The sequence below is a fragment of the Protopterus annectens genome, chromosome 7.part1 (genome assembly GCF_019279795.1).
Source record: "Protopterus annectens isolate FY-2018-M chromosome 7.part1, PAN1.0, whole genome shotgun sequence".
NCBI classification, from domain to species: Eukaryota; Metazoa; Chordata; order Ceratodontiformes; family Protopteridae; genus Protopterus; species Protopterus annectens.
Genome location: NC_056740.1, coordinates 80,286,425 through 80,310,087, shown reverse-complemented (window position 1 = coordinate 80,310,087; position 23,663 = coordinate 80,286,425). Strand labels below are relative to the sequence as shown.

Here is a 23,663-nt window from a genome sequence, read left to right as displayed (position 1 = left end):
TTAGGCCAGCACATACCTTGGTTTCCACTGGGATGGGTTCCCCTCTGTTGGTTCTGTGTGTGAGGCGTGGCCTGCACAGCTCAACAATCTGCTGCAGGAGCTCTCTGTCCACTCTATAGCGCTCTACTATCTCCAGCTCATGTAACCCATGGTAGGTGACCCTAGGCCTGTATACTCTTCTCCTTCTCCTCACTCTGGGTTGTCTGTCAGCATCTGCATTATCACCACCCTCGGCAATTCGCCTATGTCTGATTATAACAGCTATGGCAGCCCCTAGCATTTCTGCTCTGAGTTCTGCTTTTTTCAGGTTTCAACTCTGATAGCTTAGTTTCTGGCAGTATCTCTTGTGAGAAACAGCCTGCACTGCTCTTTGTTGTGTTTTAAGTGCTGGGTTGGGCTTCTAGTCTGCCTGTGTAATTGCCTGCTTCTAATTGTTTCCACCAATTAACTTTAGTAGTATCTTCTGGCAGTTTCCTGTATTTTGGTTGTTTCCTATTTCCTCTCTGTTTCCTGAGGGGAGCAATGTGCACAGCGGCTTAAACACGCTCACAGTAACTTAAACGCGTGTACACATCCCTACACGGTGTTACACGCATGCACACATCCTTACACGGTGTTAGCTAGGCTGATTCATGCTAAAACGCCAAGCACCGCCTTACACACGCTGCGCCAGCGCAAACCGTTGTAAACAGTTTGCAACACGCTCCCACATTTTGAACCTGCCTTACACGCAGCAGCGCGCATGCACGTATTTCAAGAAACTTAGAGTGTAGGGATAGCGTATGCCCTCAATTTCTTGACATTCCCAGTGTTCTGTTGGGACACACCTCCCTCCCTGATGTCTGTCTGTCATCTCTTACCTTACATTGCCCTCCAATCTGGTACATTTCTTTCTATCCTTCCCCCCCATGATGTCACCTACCTCTTACTCTGTTCCTCCCCTTCTCTAACTCTTACACGACTCAGAAAGTGCTCATTACTTATGTGGCAGTGTGATTCAGTATTGTAAGCCTCATTTACATAGGATTGCCTAGTAATGCTTAGTTACATATCTTACACGGAGCTTCCCCCCCTTGACAACCACTAAACGGAGGCCATATTGTTTTTGCTCTGCAAGTCCCTCCATTGACTTTCATGTAATACATAAATCCCACAATTGTGGGCTTATAAGCTTCGGTTTTCAGTTTTAGGTAGCGCACCCCGTTTGCGCGGGTGTGCGCTACAGTTAAACACATACATCCCGTGAAAAAAAAAAAAGTTATATAACTTTTTTTTGCAACACTTTTTCATGCCAATGGCCACATATTTGGCCATTGGCATGCTTAATATAACAAATGCACCCTTTATTTGGAGCTGACATAGCTCCGTTTTTAATTTTGCAGAAATGTACTCAGTTGTCAGCTGAGTACATTTCTGCAGCTAACACGTCCGTTACACGGACTGGTTTGGGCTTCGTGGATCGCTCACATACCTCATTTGCATATCTTGGAGCTGCAAATGAGGTATTGAGCATTTCCACGCCCACTCCGTGTAAGAGACGTGTTAGCTGTCTCTTACACGGAGATTTGGGCTGTTGCTGAATCAGGAGGCTTACACGGAGGCTTACACTACTCTTGAACTCCGTGTAAGCCTTCCTGAATCTGGCCCAATGTCATGTCATATTATGCCAGTTGATCAAATTTTCAGAAACTAAAAAACTGGTGAGACAATATGATAAAATTTCCGGAAACTTTAACATTAAAAAAAAATGTATGCTTTTTTTATGTTCTGCACCCCCTGCAAATTATATATACCAACTCTAAGACTGCACTACATTGAGGAAAATGGTAAATTTCTCAATCGTCACTTTACCATAATCAACATTCAAGAGCTTCAAGTTCTCGGAACTTCAACCATATCATCTCGCCAATATGAATTTCAACTTTCTGAAAACTTGATCAGCTGATAGGGATCCATACATAATATACAAATATATATGTGTACATAATATATATATATATATATATATATATATATATATATATATATATACACACACACATATATATATACATATATCTGTGTGTGTGTGTGTGTGTGTGTGTGTGTGTGTGATTGTGTGTATGTGTGCATGCATATGTGTGTTTATATATATATATATATATATATATATCTGTGTGTGTGTGTGTGATTGTGTGTATGTGTGCATGCATATGTGTGTGTATACATATATATATATATATATATATATATTTGTAGGCTGGCCATCTATTGAATATATTCTTGCATCATTATCTTGTTTTACTGACACTACTTAAAAACTTCATTAAAAGGTCTTTGAACGGGTCCCTATTAAAATGACGAATATGTAGTTACTCAAAATCGGTTTTATGGGGGTATGTGCCCCCCCCCACCCCCGCTAATTATATATACCAACTCCAAGATTGCACTACAGTGAGGAAAGGGCAAATTTTCCAATCTTCACTGTACTGCGATCTCAGAAAACTGATCTCGAGTTGCTGAATATTCGGCTTTTTAGACGTTCAATTTTTTTAACTTTTGTCATTCTAATTGGGACTCCTTTCAACATTAAAAGTTAAAATATCTTCCAAGAACACAATAATGTATTTAAAACACAACAATAAGGGTACTTTACACATCAGTAATTTTTTAATAAATTTAACATTTTTTGATGGCAAAGGTTGATACCTGATCTACAATAGATATGTACCACTTACCTTTCGTACCTGTGATCTCTTCTCAAAGGTCTCTTCAATTTCCATGGACAGCCATTTATGTTATATATACAGTATTACACTTTTGCATTGTGAACAAGCTTCAGATTAGTTTGCACAACTTTTCATACTTCTGATGTATTCTACTTTATTGTTTAAACAGAAAATATACTTTAGACCTACATGATTATTTACTGCATGAAAAGAAACCAAAACTTACATTTGAGTTGCAAAGTTTATGCTGCTTATATGATCCAACACAACTAATAGATGTAGTACCATGTCGATAGTCCGGCATTGGCTGCTGTGATCCAGAACTGTGACTTGAGGAATCCAAACCAACATTTATTCCAGATACAGAAACAGTGTTTGAATTAGATGAAGGTTGCTGATAAACTGAGGAACTTGGTGGTGATTGTCTAGGTCCAGAAATGTGACTGCTCTGATACAGATTTAAATGTTGACTTGAAGGTATTCTCTGTGAATTGCCTTGGAGCTGATGATGGCTGTGAGACACATGTGTTATGTGTTGATTATATCCACGCTGACGGTGACCTCTAATATTCTGGTTGCCTTGATGTCTGCCTAATTGGCGCTGTCTCCGTTTTTTCTTAGATGTCTGTTCTGAATCAGTTTGCAGTATTGTTGTATAGGGAATCTTTCCATATCCGTACCTTCCTGGGACAATGGAGTTTCTTGTTTTATTTCTAAACAAAAATAAACATGAATTAACTACAGAAATATAATAGTATAATAAATACTGAGTAGCATACATGTATTATAAAAACTTCCATTACTATCATAGCATTTCATTAATGAACTCTGCCGCAGATGTACAACACAGTGAGTTAGTAAAAGAAAATAAATAAATAAATAAATAATGTTGGAGTAAAGTAGTCTGTAATTCAGGAGTTTTCCGATGAAGAAGACCAAGGGCTATGTACCTTCAGCCATCCAAAGAAACACATTGTCTCAATATCACACACTCCAGGTTCACCAGGCTTCACAAGGCCAAGTACCTCACGAAGAGGATTCTAGGCCTTAAACACACGTCCTACATGGACAGACTCAAAAAACTCCAGCTATTCTCTGTCTCATATCGTCTACTAAGAGGTCATCTCTGCTTGTCTTACAAAACCATGTCTGACCCAGCTCTGTCAGAAATGCTACATCTAAAGAAATCCCAATCCATCCGCACCTCAAACTCCAGAGACCTCAACCTCATTACCGCAATCAACCGAACATGCTGGAGGGACAGGTTCATAACTCAGAGACTGCTCAAGCTACAGAATAGACTTCCCATACATGTCAAGCAGAGCACCTCACTGGCCCTTTTCAAGAGAAATCTTGATGAGTGGATTGGAAATAGAAAGTTCACCCTGGGGATCACTCCAGTGGCTCTACTTGATAGAGGCACTGGGAACTAACATCACGAGACACGATGCCAGGGCACTTCTATGGGCTAGGCTTGTAAAGACTCCAGGGCCATTTGCCTATGAACCTATAAATGCATTTTGATTGACACATAACTTAGAGCTGTAATTTCCTAAGATAAAATAATGACCTTTCTCAAAGAAAAGGGGTCTTTGCATCAATTTACTTCTTGCATTACTCTAATGCCTGGCTAATTCCTTGTTTCCCAGGGAAACAAAATACTTTAAAGCTTCTGAGTATTATAAAATTCTTTGGAATTATTTTGATAATCACTTTTTCCACCACATTTAGCTACTGTCCAAAGACAATGTCCAAACAACACTATCTCATAAATAACAAATGTTAAGCAGTTAGACTCCGTAATTTCACAATAGATTGTCTTCCATTTTAAATACTTGTATGCTGCTCTAAGTGCTAAACTCTTATTTGCTTTTAGAGTAAGTAAATATTTTAGATTGCCTTATTGAACCCATAAATTGTTTCATGACCCAGAAGTTTCACACCCACCTACACTATTGTGCTTATTATGAATTCTGAATTATGTCTCTACGATGTTACTATTTCTGTTCCATTGTCTTACCTTTTTAATTAAACCTTGTCAAAGTCTTCTTAAAATGTTCCAAATAATGTATATTTACTATCATACATTATCTATAGGCAAGAAGAAAAGTCTGTAATGTCTGCTAACTAATTTCATGACATCTATCACAATATGTATTAAGCTTGACTTTGAAATAGAGTGGGTTTTAACTGTGCCTTTGAAATCCTAACAGTGAAATCTAAGACTGTACAACCCTGTCTATGATGAAAATATTTTTTTCTTCCTATAAAGTGGCTGCAGCAGTTTTAGTTAGTCTGACTTGGAGTTTTATTCAGGACCAAACAACCAAACAGGAGTCCATCCTTAGAGAACCTATCATTTAATAATTCAGATGAAAACAGACCTAATTTATGTAATCCTATAAACATTTTAATTCTTACATGTCAGATTTTCTTAATTGCTTTTCTTTGGACATATTGGTTCATAGGTAGGTACTAAGCTATCGGCCCAAGGGTCTACGTAAGCCTAGCCAACAAAGTTCCCTGGCTTACGCCACCCAATAAAGTTATTTTCATGTGCCACTGTCGAGCAGAGACACAGAAGTGATCCCCAGGGTGTATTTCCTATTTCCCATCCACTCATCAAGATTTTTCTTGAAGAGTGCTAATAAAGAACTTTGCTTTACATAGACGGGTAGCCTGTTCCAGAGTATGGGAACTTTCGTTTAATTTCACCTCTCATTAATCATTCCTGCATTTTACTCTGATCAACATGAGGTTTTTCCAAGTGTTTTCTATACTTGCAACTATATTTATATATTTTCCACACTTCTTGCCTTCTCATCTAGTCAGTTACCTTATATTCTTTCTTTTGTTTTTTGGCAAATTCAGTTGCTGCATGATTTTTATCTACTTCTGGTTTGATTTCCATTCCCACTCAATGCCAATATGCTTCTACTAAACTAAGCAGGGAAGTCATCTTAGACTTATTCTCCTCATGTTTTAAAATGTTTACTATATTTGGGTCTTCTGAGGTCAGCAGATAATTATGCAGTCCTACAATTGTGGATCTATACATGTAATCAGTTTCAAGGAGGCCCATACCTCCTTCAGAATGGGGAATATATAGTCTTGGTATGCACATAATTGCAGTGATTTTGGATGCTGTTGTATCAGGCAATGGCTGAGACTCTGAGCAGTGACTGAGACTTTGGGCACTGACTTAGTCTTTGGGCACTGACTGAGACTCTGAGCAGTGACTGAGACTTTGGGCAGTGACCATTGTACTACTGAAGAAAAGAAACAAGACTTTAATCAAGTCCTTATGATAGCTGGGGCTTGACTGGTTGCACTAAGGGTGACATAGCAAAGCCAGTCATATACTAGTCAGGTGTTTCACAAAATTAAATTACATTCATGTCTTCTGATATCACCAACATCAAGTAAGTTCTTTCCTGATAGCCATGGGGAAAACTAGGGTGCATATCTGTTTACATAAGGTAAGATGTTATTTTTTTGCATATTTTTTATTCTTTTGCTCACAGTTAGCAGTTAAGATAAAAATCAAAATAAAACCACCACTGTAATATTGTTGCACTTTTTGTTCACTGATATTAATTAAGAAACCAAACTAAAAATACCTTTCTTACATTTGCGATGTTATTCTTTAACTTTACTGTGATCTTTGCACTTGTTGCGGCAGGCACTATGCTCAGTAAAAGTATTTAAGGTCGATAGCTAACCATTCGTAAAGCTGTTAACTGTTGTTGGTATCTGGCATACTGTTATTGTCTGTGTTTTTGTTGCTCACCACAGATACTGGGTAGGACAGAAATAAAATGAAATCCCTGCACCACTGATCAGTACTATTTGTCTGGCTACTCATCATAACTACTTACAGCATTGTCCCTTAATGGCTACACTACTGCTCATCGCTATTTTTCAATGTTGCTCATTACTAGTTACTTTGGTGTGACTTGTCAGATGATTGCTGTATTGCTCTTTCCCATAGTTCACTGCTGTTTGCTGTGAAGTGTCAGGTAAAGTGACTGATTAGTGTGAGCTCATCCAACATGCTTACCTTACTATACTTGAACTTGCTGGTCAAATCTTTAATATACAGGATACTGTCATTGCACTTTTAGGTACTGGTATTAGCTTGTGTAACCTTTTGCTTTCTTTAGTGTTGTTGTCCCTATGCTTGAAACTGCCTTTATGATCCTTGCACTTGCTATCAATTGTGTTATCACTACTTGCAGAGTACCTTTTTTTGATGGTTATTGTGTCTTGATTCTTTGTTTATGCTCATTTTCCCCACACAAGTGACCATCATCTGACCCAGTGACTCTCCTTAGTCATGGGGTCTATTCATCCCACCTTTTCTCCTCCAGACGTATTCCAGCTAGGAATGGAGCTGACAAGGAGATTCAGGTGTCCTGAGGCAGTGTCATACTGCTGTCATGGATGTATATTTAACCTTTTTATTGGGTCTACTTTAGATCACCGAAAACTTAAAATCTCGAGCGTGCACATGAGCGAAAATGCAGATATTCGACAATCATTTTTTTGGATCGCAGTACAATAGAGATCAGGATATTTGCCCTTTTCTCACTGTAGTGCAATCTTGGAGTTGGAATATATATTTAGCGGGGAGTGTGGGGGGGGGCACAGCCCACTACAATAGTGATTTCAAATACCTGCATATTCGCTCATGTGAGCACTCGAGACCTCATGTTTTTGGCGATATAAATTAGACCCTTTTTATTTTATTGTCCCTGTACATACACTGTGACACCTGAGAGTTGGTTGTTCAGTGGGCATCAGCACTGGACTGCCCCTCACTTCTGTCTGGTGTTGACATCAGAAAATGAAAGAAAACTGCCACGGCAAGCTATCAAAGTAAAAACAGGTAGTTTAATGATACACAGGTAATTTTTGTTTTATGCACTTTTCATTTGCCAGACAAGCAAACTTCTTCAGAAACAATAAAATAAATTCAAATCTGTGTTTTATAAAATCGGGTGGTCTTAGTAACCAATCAAGTTACAATGTTATACATGCATTCAACTTCTTAAAGGCAAATGTATTACTAAAAGGCAACTCTCTTGTACTAAGTGTCACATACAAAAATTGGTGACGAACAAAAATTACAAATAAATAGATAACTGGACAACCTTACAATTAACAGCGTACTCTAAATAAAAACATTCCTAAACATATTATTAGAGTACTGTTCTTATGAACAAATATAACTAAAATTACCTTAAAAAACAGTTAATCACTAACTAAATATAAATGAACAATATATACAAAAAAGGACAATAAATATACATGACTATTACTCCTTCATCTCTGCAAACTTTTCAGTTTTAGAATACTACTGACAGAACAGGTTTCATTTAAACCTGGAAAGTTGTAAGCATTCACCTTAATTTGGCAGATTCAAGCAATCAGCTAAATAAAATGTATCCCATCCATTTTCTATTTTTAGTAGTTATAATATTATCTGCATATGACATCATAACTGGAAATTCAACATTAGTATGAATTAAATATTTTGCATTCTTCATTTTATGATTAGCCTTACTGACTATTATTATATATATTCATAACTAAAGCAAATAAAGCACTACTCATATATAGGTTATAATGTACATTTCATACAGCTGGTGCAAAAAAAGAACTAGTGTTGTTTATACTTGACCTCAGTATAATTTCCCTGTTTCAGATGTCTCATAGTCTCATTATACAAATAATTGTATTTCAACTTATGCTGCAAATCATATCTATATGTGGATTTAAAGAAAGGGTATTTTATCCATTAACTCTACATCTTTAAAAGAGATTCACCAGGGCTAGATTTACACACGACAAAGCTTTCCTGGTTCCAAATGCCACATATTTTCATTGGAAGCCCTGCTTTTCAAGGAAATAGAACTCGAGAAATAATATTTCTAAGATATTAACTCCCAGAAAAGTCAGTTTCTGGATGTCTCAAGTATAATACAGCTGCAATGTAGGGCCGTGCTTGTGCTATCCATTTTCACCCTTTTAAGGGTTCTCCCATTCCCCTTTGGTTGTGTGATTGAAGAATTAATACCAATTAGTAAGCAGCAGAGTTGAGAGTAGTATATAAACCCTCCCCTCCATAGGGAGGTACAGGGATCTTATGCCCCTACTGAAAAAGCAATTTTAAAGCTGATGTTACCTGCAGTTTTGGTTCATCCATTCTTCGATATGTTTGACTTCTGCTGTCAGTAGGTTATGTGCTGGCAAATTGTGATGAATCTTAATTCATATAGTTGGCATTCAGTATCACATCATTCATGACAAGCTAAAAAATCTTTAGGCAATCTGAGGAACAGTACAATTATGTGTAATTGACATAACTTTTATCACAGTTTACATTACCAGTGTATATAATATACAATACTCTTCTATTATTATGTCCATTAAAAACAAGTTGAGGAGGACAGGTCACAAACTAAATCCATAGTAACATCTCACTATGCACTTTTCCAATTAATATTCTGCTCCATGAGTTCAATATACAACCGCATGTAATATAATCAATTTGTTATCCAGTTTACTAATGTATTGGATATAAGATCCATTGTTCTCTGATCAGCTAAAGCAAACACCTTATTAAATGGAGACATGCAACAGCATCACTGTAGGAGCTGCTTACTCCCATTTAACCTGTGATGAAAGGAGGTATTGCCAGCACAGCCAGCTGGAATTTTATAAATAATTATATGTCATTTCTGAATATCAAATTGATTCATACAAGATGCTTGTGTTAGAAATGTATTAGAATTGTGGGTCATACAAGATGCTAGTGCTACAATTTTTTTAGAATTGTATGTCATGTGTATATCAAATTGATTTGTACAGTTGTTTGTGCTGAAAAGGTATTTGTAAAGTACTTGGATTTGAAATGCATCTACAATGTGCCTTAATGGAGAGAACAGAAATGTACATGCACTATTGTAATTGTTTAAATGTATATGTTTTAATAGAGGAAACTGGAGGGTTAACCTCAGCCCAGCAAACTGTAGAAAAATATCTGAAATTAAATCACTTTATTGGCTAGGCCACAAAGATACTATTTCACATCTTTCAAGGTGGCCAAAGACACAGTCTGTACTGGAAAGCTTTCTGTATTGTCTTTGGGGTAAACTAATTGCTGCAGGAATGTTTTATGACTTCCAGCACCTGCCAAAGATCTGAGCAAAAGCCCTTGTATGTGTATTTTTACAGGTAGGTGCTATGTCCTGCCATCTTCCAGCAATGGGGGTATTGCATGAGAACTAGAAGTCAGATGACCAGAAATTATGTAATTCTGCAAGCTATGCCAGAAGCAATATTTTATATATTATTTTGGAAAGTGTCTTAGAGAGACAGAAGATTCTGTATTCTGTCTTGGGCCTGACAACAACAAGAAGGCTCACTCACCACATCATCTGCCTTGCTTTTTAAGTAAGTTATTAGGGTGTAATAATGCTCTTAGATACAGTCTGGAATATAGTGAAGTTTAGTTTAGATATTGTTTTTCTTTATTTGTCTGAGCCTGTCCTGCAATGTTATTTTAAATATCCCTTGTGGTTTTGAACTCTGATGTCACTGTGAATATGTACTTGGCATTTTCTTTTTCTTTTATTATTTATTATTAAATATATTTAAACCTTGCATTGTGGCTGATCTTTGTAGAGCTATTTATGTTCTGAGAGTACTTGCATATTTATTTGGTGACACTGTGTGGGCCACTCCTAATAGCCTTGTTCTTGGTCAAACCCATTACACAGTAAAATTGCAAACCCTTTGTTGTGCCTTAAAGTATCTGGTGAGGGGTACTGGTGGAAGTGGTAACTCCCTTGTACTCTGGGTAGAAGGGGCATAGCTAGTAAACCTGTGCCAGCCTTTCCCAGGTGTGTGTGTGTGTGTGTGTGTGTGTGTGTGTGTGTGTGTGTGTGTGTGTGTGCGTGTGTGTGTGTATAGGTGTGTAAAACAAATCTCCAAGAGTGGGTGTCTCAGCTACTTGGGCAGGGACATGAATCACTGGTTGGAAGAGAGAGTGTTGGAGGACTTGGCATGGAACCCTGACTAAGGACTCACTCTATAGCTGTGCCATTGGGACTCTTACTGGTGATCTGGAGAAAGAGGGAGAACCAGCTCCGGGCTGACTGTGGTTTTTGTGTGCTCTTAGGGAAACTGCACCTGATGCAGAGAGCTGCATCTGGAAATAATGTGTCTGTGTACCTGTTATCCTCCCAGTGAATGTCCCCCACAGGTGCCAGTGGTGAGGATTGAGGCTCCTTGATTACTGGTCCAGTGGTGGGTCATCACATAACCTATGCATGCTGCTTCACATGCATGGACAGAGGCTAGAGTGACTGGTATGGGTAGTACATGCCCTTCCTGAAACCAGCATACCTTTTTCAGTGCTAGGAGCCTTTAGCTCTAACACAGGAATAGCAAGAAACTAGCAGTGAGCAGCCACTCCCACACAAGGAGGGGCAAGTTGTTCCCATCCCTTTCGTGGTCTCTTCTGCCTGCTGTTCAAGCATCTGAGCTGTTCTTCAAACTTGAACAGTCTGGAGTGCAGTCAAGCCTTTAATATCTCTGTACCATTCACAACTCCTTGTCCCCATTTTTTGCACATGTAGTCTATATATAAAGTGCTTAAAAATGCAAAGCTTGGTATTCTATCAACTTTCTAAGTGTATAAGATAAATATTTAAAAGCTGATCCTAATTTTTGTTCCATATTTCTGATTCTTGACCTACTATGTTGAGAGGATAGAAGGGATTTGCATTGGATGGTTCTGATATCAGCAGCTAAAATTCACTTCTGGGGCATTATCTGTGAATATATATCATTTACTTGATCTCAGGAAAACATCCAATATGTATGATCAGTGGCTGTAATTGGTGTGTGTGTGTGTGTGTGTGTTGAGGGGCATATGTGTGGGTGAAAGATCAAAGTATTAGCAATATAGTGGGTAGAATAAAAGGGTTCCTATCAGTTCGTTGAAACTTCAGCAGTTTGAACACCATATGTTTGAGGTGTGAAGTTCGAAAACTGATTATCACGAAGCCGCAGAACACCGAATTCTTTCCCAGGGAAAGAATTCGATGGGCTGTTTCTGTGGCTTTGCTATTTTCAGCACTGTGGTGGAAAGTTACGGGTTGGGTTCGGGTAAGTGTGCAACTGTGCGGATGTTAGGGTATGGGTTAGGTGAGTTAGGGTTAGGGCGTGGGTGAGGTGGGTGCACGATAGTGACAGACGTTAGGGTTAGGGTGGGATAGGTGAGTTAGGGTTAGGGTATGTGTCAGGTGAGTGTGCGATAGTGACGGACCTTAGGGTTAGGGTTTGGGTTAAGGTAAGTGGATAGATGTATGTACAATTTAGTGTAGGGTTAAATATAAGATTTTAAATGTATGTATGTGGATTGCTGTTTTTAGGTGTGCTTGTGTTGTGTGTGTGTTTCTTGGAACAGCGATTTTTTCCCTGGGAAAAAAATTGCTGTTTTAAGTCTTCGATGGTTTTGCACTTCAAGGTCAGAAGTTTGAACATATGGTGTTCATACTTCTGCCATTTCATTGAAGTGATATAGACCCGAATAAATACTAATAACTGAGATTGGAAGAAAGGCAAAAAAATGTTTGTCATTGAGAATTTGTAATAAGAGATGTTACCAGAGAATATGAGAAAAATCTGCTTATGTTTTTTTAGATGCAAGGGTGGGGAGGTGTCCTGGAGTCTTTTCAACTTACTCTCAAGTCTCTAATGTGTATATTATTTTTGTCTCATAAACAGTGTAAAAGGAAAAACTTACTTCGTAACCAACTGACTGTTCTGCCAAGCAAAAACAACCTTAGGGTATCAAAGAACTTTTTTTTTTTTTTACATAAAACAGTTTTACTATTGTGTAAGATTCCTTCATAGCTGTTAGTTATTGTGTCATGTTTTACCCATCTATTCCAGACTGTGCAAAATAGTGTGGTATTCCACATTTTGAAGATGAAAGGTGGCTTGTTGGTGTTGTAGATGGTACAGTACTCATGATATTCAGGTGTGTAGCCATATTGGTTGATTGCCTGATGCTGAATATAGTTGGTTTTATTTTTTTATTTATTTAGTTAGTTAGTTTGTGGGAGTTGCTTGGCTTGCCCATCTGGGGCTTGAGTTATTTCTCTCAAGAGTCTCTAATGGTTGAAAAACTGAGTATGTGGTAAAACAAAACACCATATTAAATATGCTGTGAGCTGTCTCCCTAGTCATTAGTAAATGTTCCACCTTATGAGAGGTACTATAATGTTCCATAGTTTGAAGATGGAAAGTTGACTTTGGCTACAGTTTATTTAGTTATTTCCCTTGTTGGTGCTATGGATTTTATGGAAAGGTCAAACCATACTATACTGAATGAAAATGATGAAGCCTCAGCTTAAGAATTTAAGAATACGTAGTTTTAATTATCACAGTCATTAAAACGACAAATTCTTAAAGTCCTCTATATGCAGACCATGCATGCATTTTTTTCACATCTTCTTCTTCTAGATCATCAGTTCTAAACACCCAGCTTTTTTAAACATTTAAGTTACAACAGGAAAACAAATATGTGTTTCATAGAGAAATGTCCTTTTTGTTATACATTTATCGAACTTTCATCATCAGATGATCAGTTTCAAATGTTAAGTCACAAAAAGTCTATATTCCAATTTGTATGAAAGACTGAATTTCTTGAAATGTAAAAGGCAGAGCAATTATCAAATTGTCCTATACATAATATCTGTCTATTACAGTGCAATTTTCTGTTCTAATTCTAGTAGTTGGTGCGATTTTCTAAACAGTTTTACTTACAGTTTGTTGCTTGTTACTGATACATAAGGTTTAGTTACTACATAAACTCTGCAACAAAACCAAATGCTTCTCAGTTTGCTGCTGCTTTTCTTTTACTTTCTGTCACTGCTGCTTAAGATTTAACTGCAGCATTCTCTACTGCCTTGTCACTTGGTTCATTTTTCATATTACCATCCTTAGCACCTCTTAAAAAGTTATCTGCCATCTCGTCCCATGAACTATCACCTGGATCATTCTGCTCAATTATTTTTAACAGAATGTCATCTGCAAATCCTCCTGACACCATCTCTGTTATTTGTACAACTTAAACATATTCTCATACTTCCTTCTCCAAGGAGATAACTAAACGCTACTGCTTTGTAATATCACCCACACATGAATCTTTATTTACATTCTGTACTCCACATGGAAAATAAATTTCTCCAAATTCTAACTTTCTACCTCTAAATCCTCCATAAATGATCTCCCATTCTCCATACTGCTGCTTTCCTCAGGCCTCTTGTGTTCTGCTGTAGGAACCGTCTGGCTCCATCTAACAGCTCTAAAGAGAAGGGGAAGTTCCCCTGTGTCTGGGCCAAATCTCTCCTACTCATTATGGATATCACCACTGCTCTCTCCTGAAAAGAGGCCATTGGCCTAGTGAGACCAGTCAGGTCAACAAAAAGTATTTATAAGTAAATAAATAATGATTGCATTACATCTTTGTTATTTCATCATACCATTGTACTCTTGACTATTTTCTTGGGTGGCCACGGTGATGCAGCAGTTAGCGTTACCGCCTCACAGCAAGGAGTTTTCCAGTTTGATCCTCGGCTGGGGTGCCTTTTGTGCGGAGTCTGCATGTCCTCCCTGTGGTAGCTTGGGTTTCCTCTGCATGCTCCTGTTTCCTCCCACATCCCAAAGACATGCTGTAGGTGGATTGGACACTCTAAATTGACCCTAAGTGTGAGTGTGTGCATGTGTATGCCTTCTGTGGAAGGTTGGGTGCTGGGCTGGCAACTTAACATCATAAAATTCTACTGCCAATCATGTGCGGACAGGTGATCCGCTGTGGTGACTCCTGACCTGGAAAAGCCGAAAGAAAAAATCTCTTGACTATTTTATTGCGTCAGAATCATTAAGTGGGTATGGTTATTATTTCTTACTAGACTTACTGCTGCAAGGTAATCATGGAGGCTTTTTCTCAGAATCCACTTTCAAGCCCCCCTTATATGAGTTATGCTAGGCATAAAGAAAAAGGAAACTTTAATGTAAATTGAACAGCAGTAGTGTGAGTCTCTGGCATATTGCTCAGCTTCTGGAACCTATTTTCAGTTTCACTTCTTTTGCTTTAATCACTTTGATTTGTATTCTGAGAGCAGATCTTCCTCTTAGCAGTAGTGTAACTGCTCAACAAAATAAACTAGCTGAACTACATGTTTTAAGGCTTCCAGTTTTTAGTCCAAGTGCTGACAGACCCTTTCTCACATTCTTCCTGAGGTGTCAAAACTATCATTGAAATCTAGGCGCTGTTAACTGACCACTCTTGCTTCTAAGTCAATGAACTATTAACAGACATTTAAACTATTTGCTATTATCTTGAATATTAGTAAAATATGCTATATTTATTTAAAATAAATATCTTACAATGCAGCACAGATGATATAAGTCTGACTTTCTGTTCCTGAATTTGGGTTAATGATACTGTTTTGTTTTGTTTTTTTGTACAGAGACATAAATGTCTTTGTGCATAACATTCTCCCATCTCCATTATATTGGTAGCTACACTATTGACTTGTTAAGCATACCAAGAGTATATCAAAATTATAATCCTTGAATGTGACAAATTAGTGTATTTTCTGTGTTGTGACCATTGCCAGGTTTGTAAGATTAATGCATTCACTATTTTTTTTAATAAGAAAATGGTCTTTTATTTTTAACAGCGGGTTATGGGTAAGTTGTTGTCACAAATCATGATGTATTCCATACTTTATTGGTATGGTGTTTTGGTATTTTATTTTTCACATGTCCTATGTGCCCCCACTTAGCTATTGTGCCCCAGCAAGAAAAGGAGCCTGGAGCTGCACTGGATAATATGTGTTAATTCTCCAGTGTTATAAAAACGCTTGCTGAAATCAGGCTTCTAAGAATGGGGCTTGGTAAGTGTACAGTCAGGATATCTTACTAAATAATATTGATTTTACTTTTCTTTTAATGAGGCATTACAGCATTAAATGTTGCTGTCCACAGAAACCCTTGTGTTATATCACAAATGCACTCCAGTAATGCTGTAATACTTACAATGTGTTCTTTTGTAAACTATTAATTCTCTTTTGTGATAAATTGCACACATTTAGTCAAGATCTACCTCCCAACATCTGATGTCTCACAAAAGGCTTGCAACATTGAGCTATATTACTACTAATGCATTTCTTTTATGTTGCTTACAAAGTGCAGTGCAGAATGGCACAGTTTAAAGTCCCCCCCCCCCCCCAAGTCAGGCATCGTAGAATAGGGCTTGTCAATGCACAATAGTTCTCTGTTGATAAGTGTATGTCTCCCTTTTTCTTCCTTAACAGAGCATTGTTAAATGATAGTTTCATTAGGCCTTTTAAGTGTCCTGCCTTGCTTTATGTATGTTTATTCACCATTTTTATAAAGTGCAAAGCAAAATGTCTGAGCTCCAGTCAGCTCCTCCCCATGTCATACTTCCAATCAGAGTGCTACAGTTGGGGTATTTCAGATTTATTTATTTTATTACTATTTTGTCTAGTGGGGATGAGATCTATGTGGTCGATTTTTTTAGACCCAGCTCAAGAACATCGGTTAAGTGACTTAGAGCAACACAGTAAGCAGATAGGGTCAGAAGAAATCAAACTCTGGACAACAGAAAGTAGCTTATTAATAGTTTGTAGTCTTAATCCTGTGCATTAACAGCTAGACCACTTATTACCACTTTTACTATTACCACCAATATAGAATAGTTTTATGTTAACAATTAGCATTCTGTCTTACAAAATGCAAAGCAGAATTTCACAGTTCTAATCAGAAAAGCACTACTCTGCAAAAATGCAATTTCCATAATTATTTAAAATACTGGATAATACTTATCTGAGTGTAGCACACTGAAATATACAACTTAAGCAATTGTTTATTTCACAATCAACCAACAGAAGCATACAGAGAAAATGAAAATGTTATGTAGGGGAATGTGTAGTACATTAGCTATGTGTGTGAAAACAAAGGCAGTTAATTATTACTGTTAAAACATCCACTCGTGGCTTGTTAGGGTGGAGGTGGGGGCTGCTGTGTACACATCTGAGAGTGGCAAGAAAAAATAAGTTACTGTGGCTGCACTCAAATATCAGAGGTTAAGCAAAGTATGTCTGTTTTGATGAGTTAATAATGGCATGGGCAGTTACGTACCTCCATATTAAAATGATCAATGATGTATGTCGTTTGAGGGTTACAGGACATATGCTTGAGAGCAGTAAGTTGAAATGCACTAATGTGGCTGTAATTTCATTTTTTTTATTATTGATTTATTAATGGAGTAAGCCCATTGGACTCACATGTCCTTTTTCAGGGGTGACCCTGCAGTACTGGCTAAGAGGCTTGCTCAGAATCATACATTTTGCAAGTGGAAATTGACGGAATCAAATTAAGGGCTATAGGATTAAACTCATTAGCATTGTATAACCTTAACTATCTGAACTAAACTTCAAGCTTTCACATTAAACATAATCAAAAATCAAAGATATACACTCTCCTTGGTTTTTTGGAGGAATAGTTTGTTAGTTAGGCTAAGTGTATAAAATCAAAAGTAGATAGGCTAACATTGTTGAAATAGGCATTGATGTTGAGGGTTCTCCACTGTATGTGCCTAAGCAAACAAGTTGAAATGCTTTATACTGGCCATAATTTATTTTACAGTCACCAGAATTAAACTTCACAGCTGTGCAGAGAAAAAGTGGCTGTTTATTGAAGGGGTGTGCAGGTGTCAATGAAAGTCACATAATCAGTTTTATAATTATAATTATAATTGATATGGTTTTGAGGGCAACTACACAGTACATGCCTGAGAGTAGCAATACGGAATACACTTGTGTGTCATTATGTCTTTTATTTGACTGCAGTCAGACTTTACCTACCAAAGTTGTCAGAAATCTGTTTTGCATATCTGGACTGATATGGTACACTGCTTTGATCCTGCAGTGGTCATACATTATGGCTGCCTAATGCAACTGAGTTTCCCACAACTACAACTCAGGAAATTGATTTAATGATAATAGTTGTGGAAGTGTATGTAATTAAAGATCAGCTTCAATTTATAAATAGAAGATATTCAAATTTTTAAATAAAAAATATCTATAAGAACTTTAAATTATTATTAAAGGCTGACAAAATGCAATTTTCACTCAGGAAGTTTCAGATCACTACAGGTGAATTGATACTAGTGTGCAAGTGCTGACATGTTGAAAGGTTAGATGTGCTGCATAGAGTGACCTTTATATCCCATCATCTGGCAAGCAGAAATAACAACATCCAAATAAAACTCATTAATTATAACATTTTAACAAAAATGTTCTTACTCTTAGGGTAGCCTGCATTTGACACCCAGCTCCAGTTTCAATAAGACAAGCTGCGAGTCTAAATAATTCAATAAATAAATAAATAAATTATTTGTTTGGTACAAGAGGTTATCAATTGTGAGATAATCCCTCTCTGGGCCAGTAATCAAAGAGCCTGAATCCTCACCACTGACTCTGGAGAGGAACGTTCACTTGGAATATAAATGGATGCACTTAGTATTTCTAGATGCAGCTCTCTGCACCAAGTGCAATTTCCCTTAAGTGCACATAGGGAATGCAGTCAGCCCAGGGTCTGGATTTCTTTATATCTGTCTCCCTCCAGGTCTCTAATAAGACTCCCCATTGGTACAGCTGTAGGGTTAGCTCAACAGCAGATTGTGCAAACCACTTCTTCCAGTACCCTCTCTGTGAAATCAGTGTTTTGTGTCCCCTTCTCCAAGCAGCTGACACACAAACAAACACACACACACACACACACATATATACACAGACACACACACACACACACACACACACACAAACCTGGGAAAAGCTGGCACAAATTTACCTGCTGTGCCCCCTTCTACCCAGAGTATAAGGTAGTTATCACAGTCACCAGGCAGTCCACAATCAGCTACTCTAAGGACCTTAACAAAGGGTGTCCAATTATACTGTGTAATATTAATACTAATACAAATGGTAGTAGTTGACTAAGACAGCTAGGCCTTCAGGAGTGGTCCACACAGTGTCACCAAATACATTTAAACACTCTCAAGGGTTAAATACTTTCCAAAAGGACCAGCCACAATAAGACCCCTAACCGGGAAAAGCCGAAAGACACAACAATAAATAATAAAAGAACATGAATATATTGATTATATACTTACAGTAAATCGCAGAGTTCAAATCACAGAAAATATTGAAAATTGCATTGATGGGCAGAATCATGAAAATACAGAAAAACAATATCTAAGCTTCACCATATTTTCCTGACTGAATTTAGTAGAATTACTATCCCCTACTTACTTAATAGACCAAGGCAGATGATGTGGTGAATGATCCTTCTTGTTGTCTGGACCAAGACAGAAAACTCAATACTGAGAGATTTCTCTTTGTAATATCTAAAATTTCCAAGATGGCTGGCAGAGTGACCTCATTTGGTCACCTGACTCTAGGTTCTTACACTATTCCCCTTTGAAGCTTGAGACAGGATGTTAGCACAGATGTGATAAGATACATATCTGAAGTTTTGCTAATATTTATGGCAATGCCTGGGGCTTCCCCTCTTTTTAATGATCTAATGAACAAAGGCTTCTTCTAGACAAACAATCTCTGGTCCTATTCAGAACCATGAGCTAAGCACTTCCATGGCCCAACAGGTTCCAATTAACAGTATTTTCTTAAAGTAAGAAGTAAGCTAGCTATTTAACCCCTTTGCTTCCTGTGTCTTTTGCTAACAAATACACATAGAGTCTGACAAGAATATTCCTTCTCAGTCCAGCAAGACCCGCTGTTGATACATTTTTTTTAACACTAGCAACTTTACAAACACATTTTGATATTCAAGTGCCATACAGTTCTAATACATTTGTAACACAAACACCTTGTTTAAATCAGTTTGATATTCAAAGAACATGTCATTTTTTATAGAACTCCAACTGGCTATGCTGGCACTAGCCCATATCATCGCAAAAAGAATTACCATGGGATACAAAACTCAAATATAACCTTCTAAGGCCCTGGGTTTGTTTTTAAAGTGTGTTATAACACTGTGACATTATGTTTCAACTTTGAAAGTCATAAACACCTTGAAAAACAGCACCTGCACCGCAACCTGACAATGAAAATTCCTACCTCCCCACACCTGCTGCTTATGTACACTAAATCACTGCATGAAGTATAGAGAAACCCTGCAATATGACAGTCTCAGACTTGGTATATATGTTGGCTAGAATGGATTCAAGTTCAATCACATTACACAGAGGATCACAAAAGATCTCAGAGGATCACAGTTTTATTTCTTGAAATCTTGACAGGTACCTATATAAAGCAGTTATATAATGCATAAGGGTAATATGGATCCCAGAAACTAACTAAGTCTGATATATGACCCTTAGATTCATCAGTAGGCATGCAGTCTAAGAGTCCATGAAGATGTTAGCCCAAATTACAAATTTCCCCATAGCACTGGCTGGTTAAGTGACTTGCTCAAAATGATATTGTAAAAAATTCAAACGGTGTACCCTTGGCACATGAAGCATCTTATTAACAAGTTAGAGCTTTAGTCCTCTACACTCTACAACGTCCATGATTTTTTTTTTTTTTACTTTTTATGCCATTATAGTTACATTGAGACCAATAAATCCAAACCCCACTAGTCAGAGACATTCAAAAGCCATGTAGCTGAAACACTGAATGTCCTTAGGATGTAATTTGCATATATTCCATGGGTTTCCATTACAGGTGGGTTAAGGTACCTCAAAGTGAAAACTCCAGCTTGGTTGGGTTTTTCATGCAGTTTTTCTTGAATATCTATCTATATAGATTTAATACCGTATTTGAAATTGTAGCAATTTTGAATCTGGAAATAATGAAACCAGAAGGTTGTAAGACAAGAATATTAAGAAACACTGGAGTGAATACTTGACATTTTCAGTCTGCGTCCTTTTGGTCTTGCTATTTCCAGATTAAAAATTGTCACAATTGCAAACATGATAGTAGACTAGTAGTGTGTGTGTGCGCGTGTGTGTGCGCGTGTGTGTGCGTGTGTGTGCGTGTGTGTGCGTGTATGCGTGTGTGCGTGCGTGTGTGCGCGTGTGTGTGTGTGTGTGTGTGTGTGTGTGTGTGTGTGTGTGTGTGTGTGTGTGTGTGTGTGTGTGTGTGTGTGTGTGTGTGTGTGTGTGTGTGTGTGTGTGTGTGTGTGTGTGTGTGTGTGTGTGTGTGTGTGTGTGTGTGTGTGTGTTTTGGGAGGGTGGCTTAATGGCTAAGGTGTTTGCCTTACAAACCCAAGGTGCAGGGTTTGAGTCTCACAAGGGATAATTGCCTAAGCTTAAAATGGCTCGCAAGGGCAGTTCGCTTAGTACTAAACTATGAACCTATGAACCTGTGTGTGTGTATAGATGTGTATATATATATATATATATATGTATATAAAACACATGCACACACACACACACACACACACACACACACACACACACACACACACATGCATACACATATCTTGCAAGACCCTCCAACATTTGCAAAGTAGTCTGTTTTAGTGTGCACATGGTGCTATTCTGCTCCTCTTTCAAAATAAGCATCACCGTTGTTATGTGCGTACATTCAGCAAAGAGTGAGCATGCACAATGAAGGAGGCTTTGTTCCATGAGTTGAAAATAGAAACAGTGGTGATGTCTCAGGTGTGCAGCCTCAATGTTCCAGAGATCGGGACACTTAGGGGAGCACTCAGTTTCACAGCAGGTATATGTACTCCTGTGTGCTCCTCAGTGCCACCCCTGATATTATCAAAACAAAAAACAAAAAAAAAGAAAACGAAAATGAAAAAGAAAAATAATAAAGAACAGATGCTGCTGGTATCATGGTGCTGTTAAATGATGTAAAATAAAGGGTGAACATTTAACACTATAATAGTGAATAAAAAAAATCTGCTGACATACGCATTGTAAATGATGTGCTGAAGAAGTCTTAATTCTGAGATCCTAATAAAGATGACTGGGTTGAAAATGAGCTGTGACATTTTTTTCTTTGTACTCTATGGCACTACAGAAGTAGCTAAAAGAGATCCCAACACTATTTCATTCTCTCTCTCTCTTTCTCTCATTATGTACTGGAGTGACAGAGAAAGAAGTTGCTAATTTAGTTAGGGATGCAGTAGAAAAACTATACAGGTAAAGCAGCTCCAATTATTATGTTGCTGGCATAGGTAATTGGCTGTCTGGTGGAACCCATGCTGTTAAGGTCAGGGTATTTGCTGTCAACAGAAAAGCATCACCAGTTGGGTCTCACAGGGCTCCATCCTGGGTTCCCTCCTAGTTTTGTCATATAATTTACCATGAAAGTTGTTATCGGGTGACTGTGGATAGTCAAGCTTGCTGGTAATTGTAGACTGGGTGTAGTTATCAAATTCCATTCTGATACTCAAATCTTCCTGAAATGGCAAGAACAAAAAAGAAATGATGTACTCACCATAACATTCCGTGTTTGTTGTCCATCTCACTCTTCACTCTTACTGGTTGGGTTCAGAGCCAATCCCTGTGTCTGACTCAGCTGAATACTAAAGCTCAAAGTCTTTTACTTGGCTCATGGCTGAATACCTATCCCATCATGCAGTGGCGTAATTCCCCAGATCTTGTTTGCTGCTAACCATAGTAATGTGTTTACATGTGTCATATTTGTATAATATAGATATAACCAAGAAAGTCAGAGAAGCTCCTTGCCTAAGGAGAAAACCTCTAAGTCCTCCAGAAGCCTTGGGCTGGGGGAAGCTGGAAGGGTCCTAAGAATGAAGGGCGAGATGGACAACAAACATGGAATGTTATTTGAGTACATAACTTCTTTTATGTTGTCCTAGCTCGCCTTCATTCTTACTGTTTGGGACAGTGTGCCTAGCACCACATTTCCTGGGTGGCTCATGGGAGTACACTTTTCAGCATAGTGGAACCAAAGGAGGCCCTGTCCCTGGAGGCCAAATCCACTTTATAATGAGTGATAAAGGTATGGGGCCATGCCAACGTAGCAGCGGCACAAATACTGTCCATTGATAGTCTAGCTACATAGGCAGATGATGTTGCTATAGCCCTTGTAGAGTGTCCCTTGACCTTGGATGGTAGCTCTCTGTTATTTGTACTGTAGATAAAGGTGATGCAATTTGAAAGCCAGTTTGAGAGTGTGACCTTAGAAAAAGGCATACCTTTTTTGCTTCTGAAAAGGAAATAAATAATTGATCAGTTTTCCTAAAATTTTTGGTTCTGTGTAAATAGAAGTAGAGTTGTTTGTGCACATCTAAATAGTGTAGCTTGTATTCTGCCTTGTTGCCATGATTGGGAAAAATACTGGCAGCTCAATAGATTGGTTTAGATTAGTTTGAGAACACACTTTAGGTAAAAAGGATGGGTTAGTTTGAAGAGATACTCTATCCTTGTGGAAGATCAAGTAAAGAGGTTTGATTGATAGGGCTTGCAGTTCTGAGACTCTCCTTGCAGAAGTAATGGTCACTAATAAAATTGTTTTCTATGAGAGAAATTTGAGATCACATGTTGATGAGGGCTCAAAGGGAGGTAAAGTTAGATATGATAGAACAAAATTCAAATCCCATGGTGATAGAGGCTCTTTAATGGGATCTCTTAATAAGCAAGTACCTTTTAAAAATGCTTTGCACAATCTGTATGACATCAAGTTAGGAGTCCAGTCACCTATATGAAAACTAGAAATTGCAGCTAATTGGACTTTAATAGTAGCTGCAGCGGATCCTTGTTGAAAGAGCTCTGCCAGGAATTCAAGAATAGAGCTGATTTGGGCAGAGAAAGGATCAATGTATTTTGTTGCGGCCCAGTATGAG

The 23,663-nt window shown here is 37.9% G+C and overlaps 1 protein-coding gene across 1 annotated transcript in view; it reads right to left on the bottom strand.

The window, feature by feature from the left end:
• LOC122807556 (thrombospondin type-1 domain-containing protein 4-like) overlaps positions 1-23,663 on the bottom strand; it is a 1,503,485-nt gene that overhangs the window by 608,333 nt on the left and 871,489 nt on the right. The window contains exon 5 of the mRNA XM_044078471.1: positions 2,935-3,421. Within this exon, the coding sequence (XP_043934406.1) occupies positions 2,935-3,421 (487 nt within the window). The remainder of the gene's footprint in view (positions 1-2,934; positions 3,422-23,663) is intronic.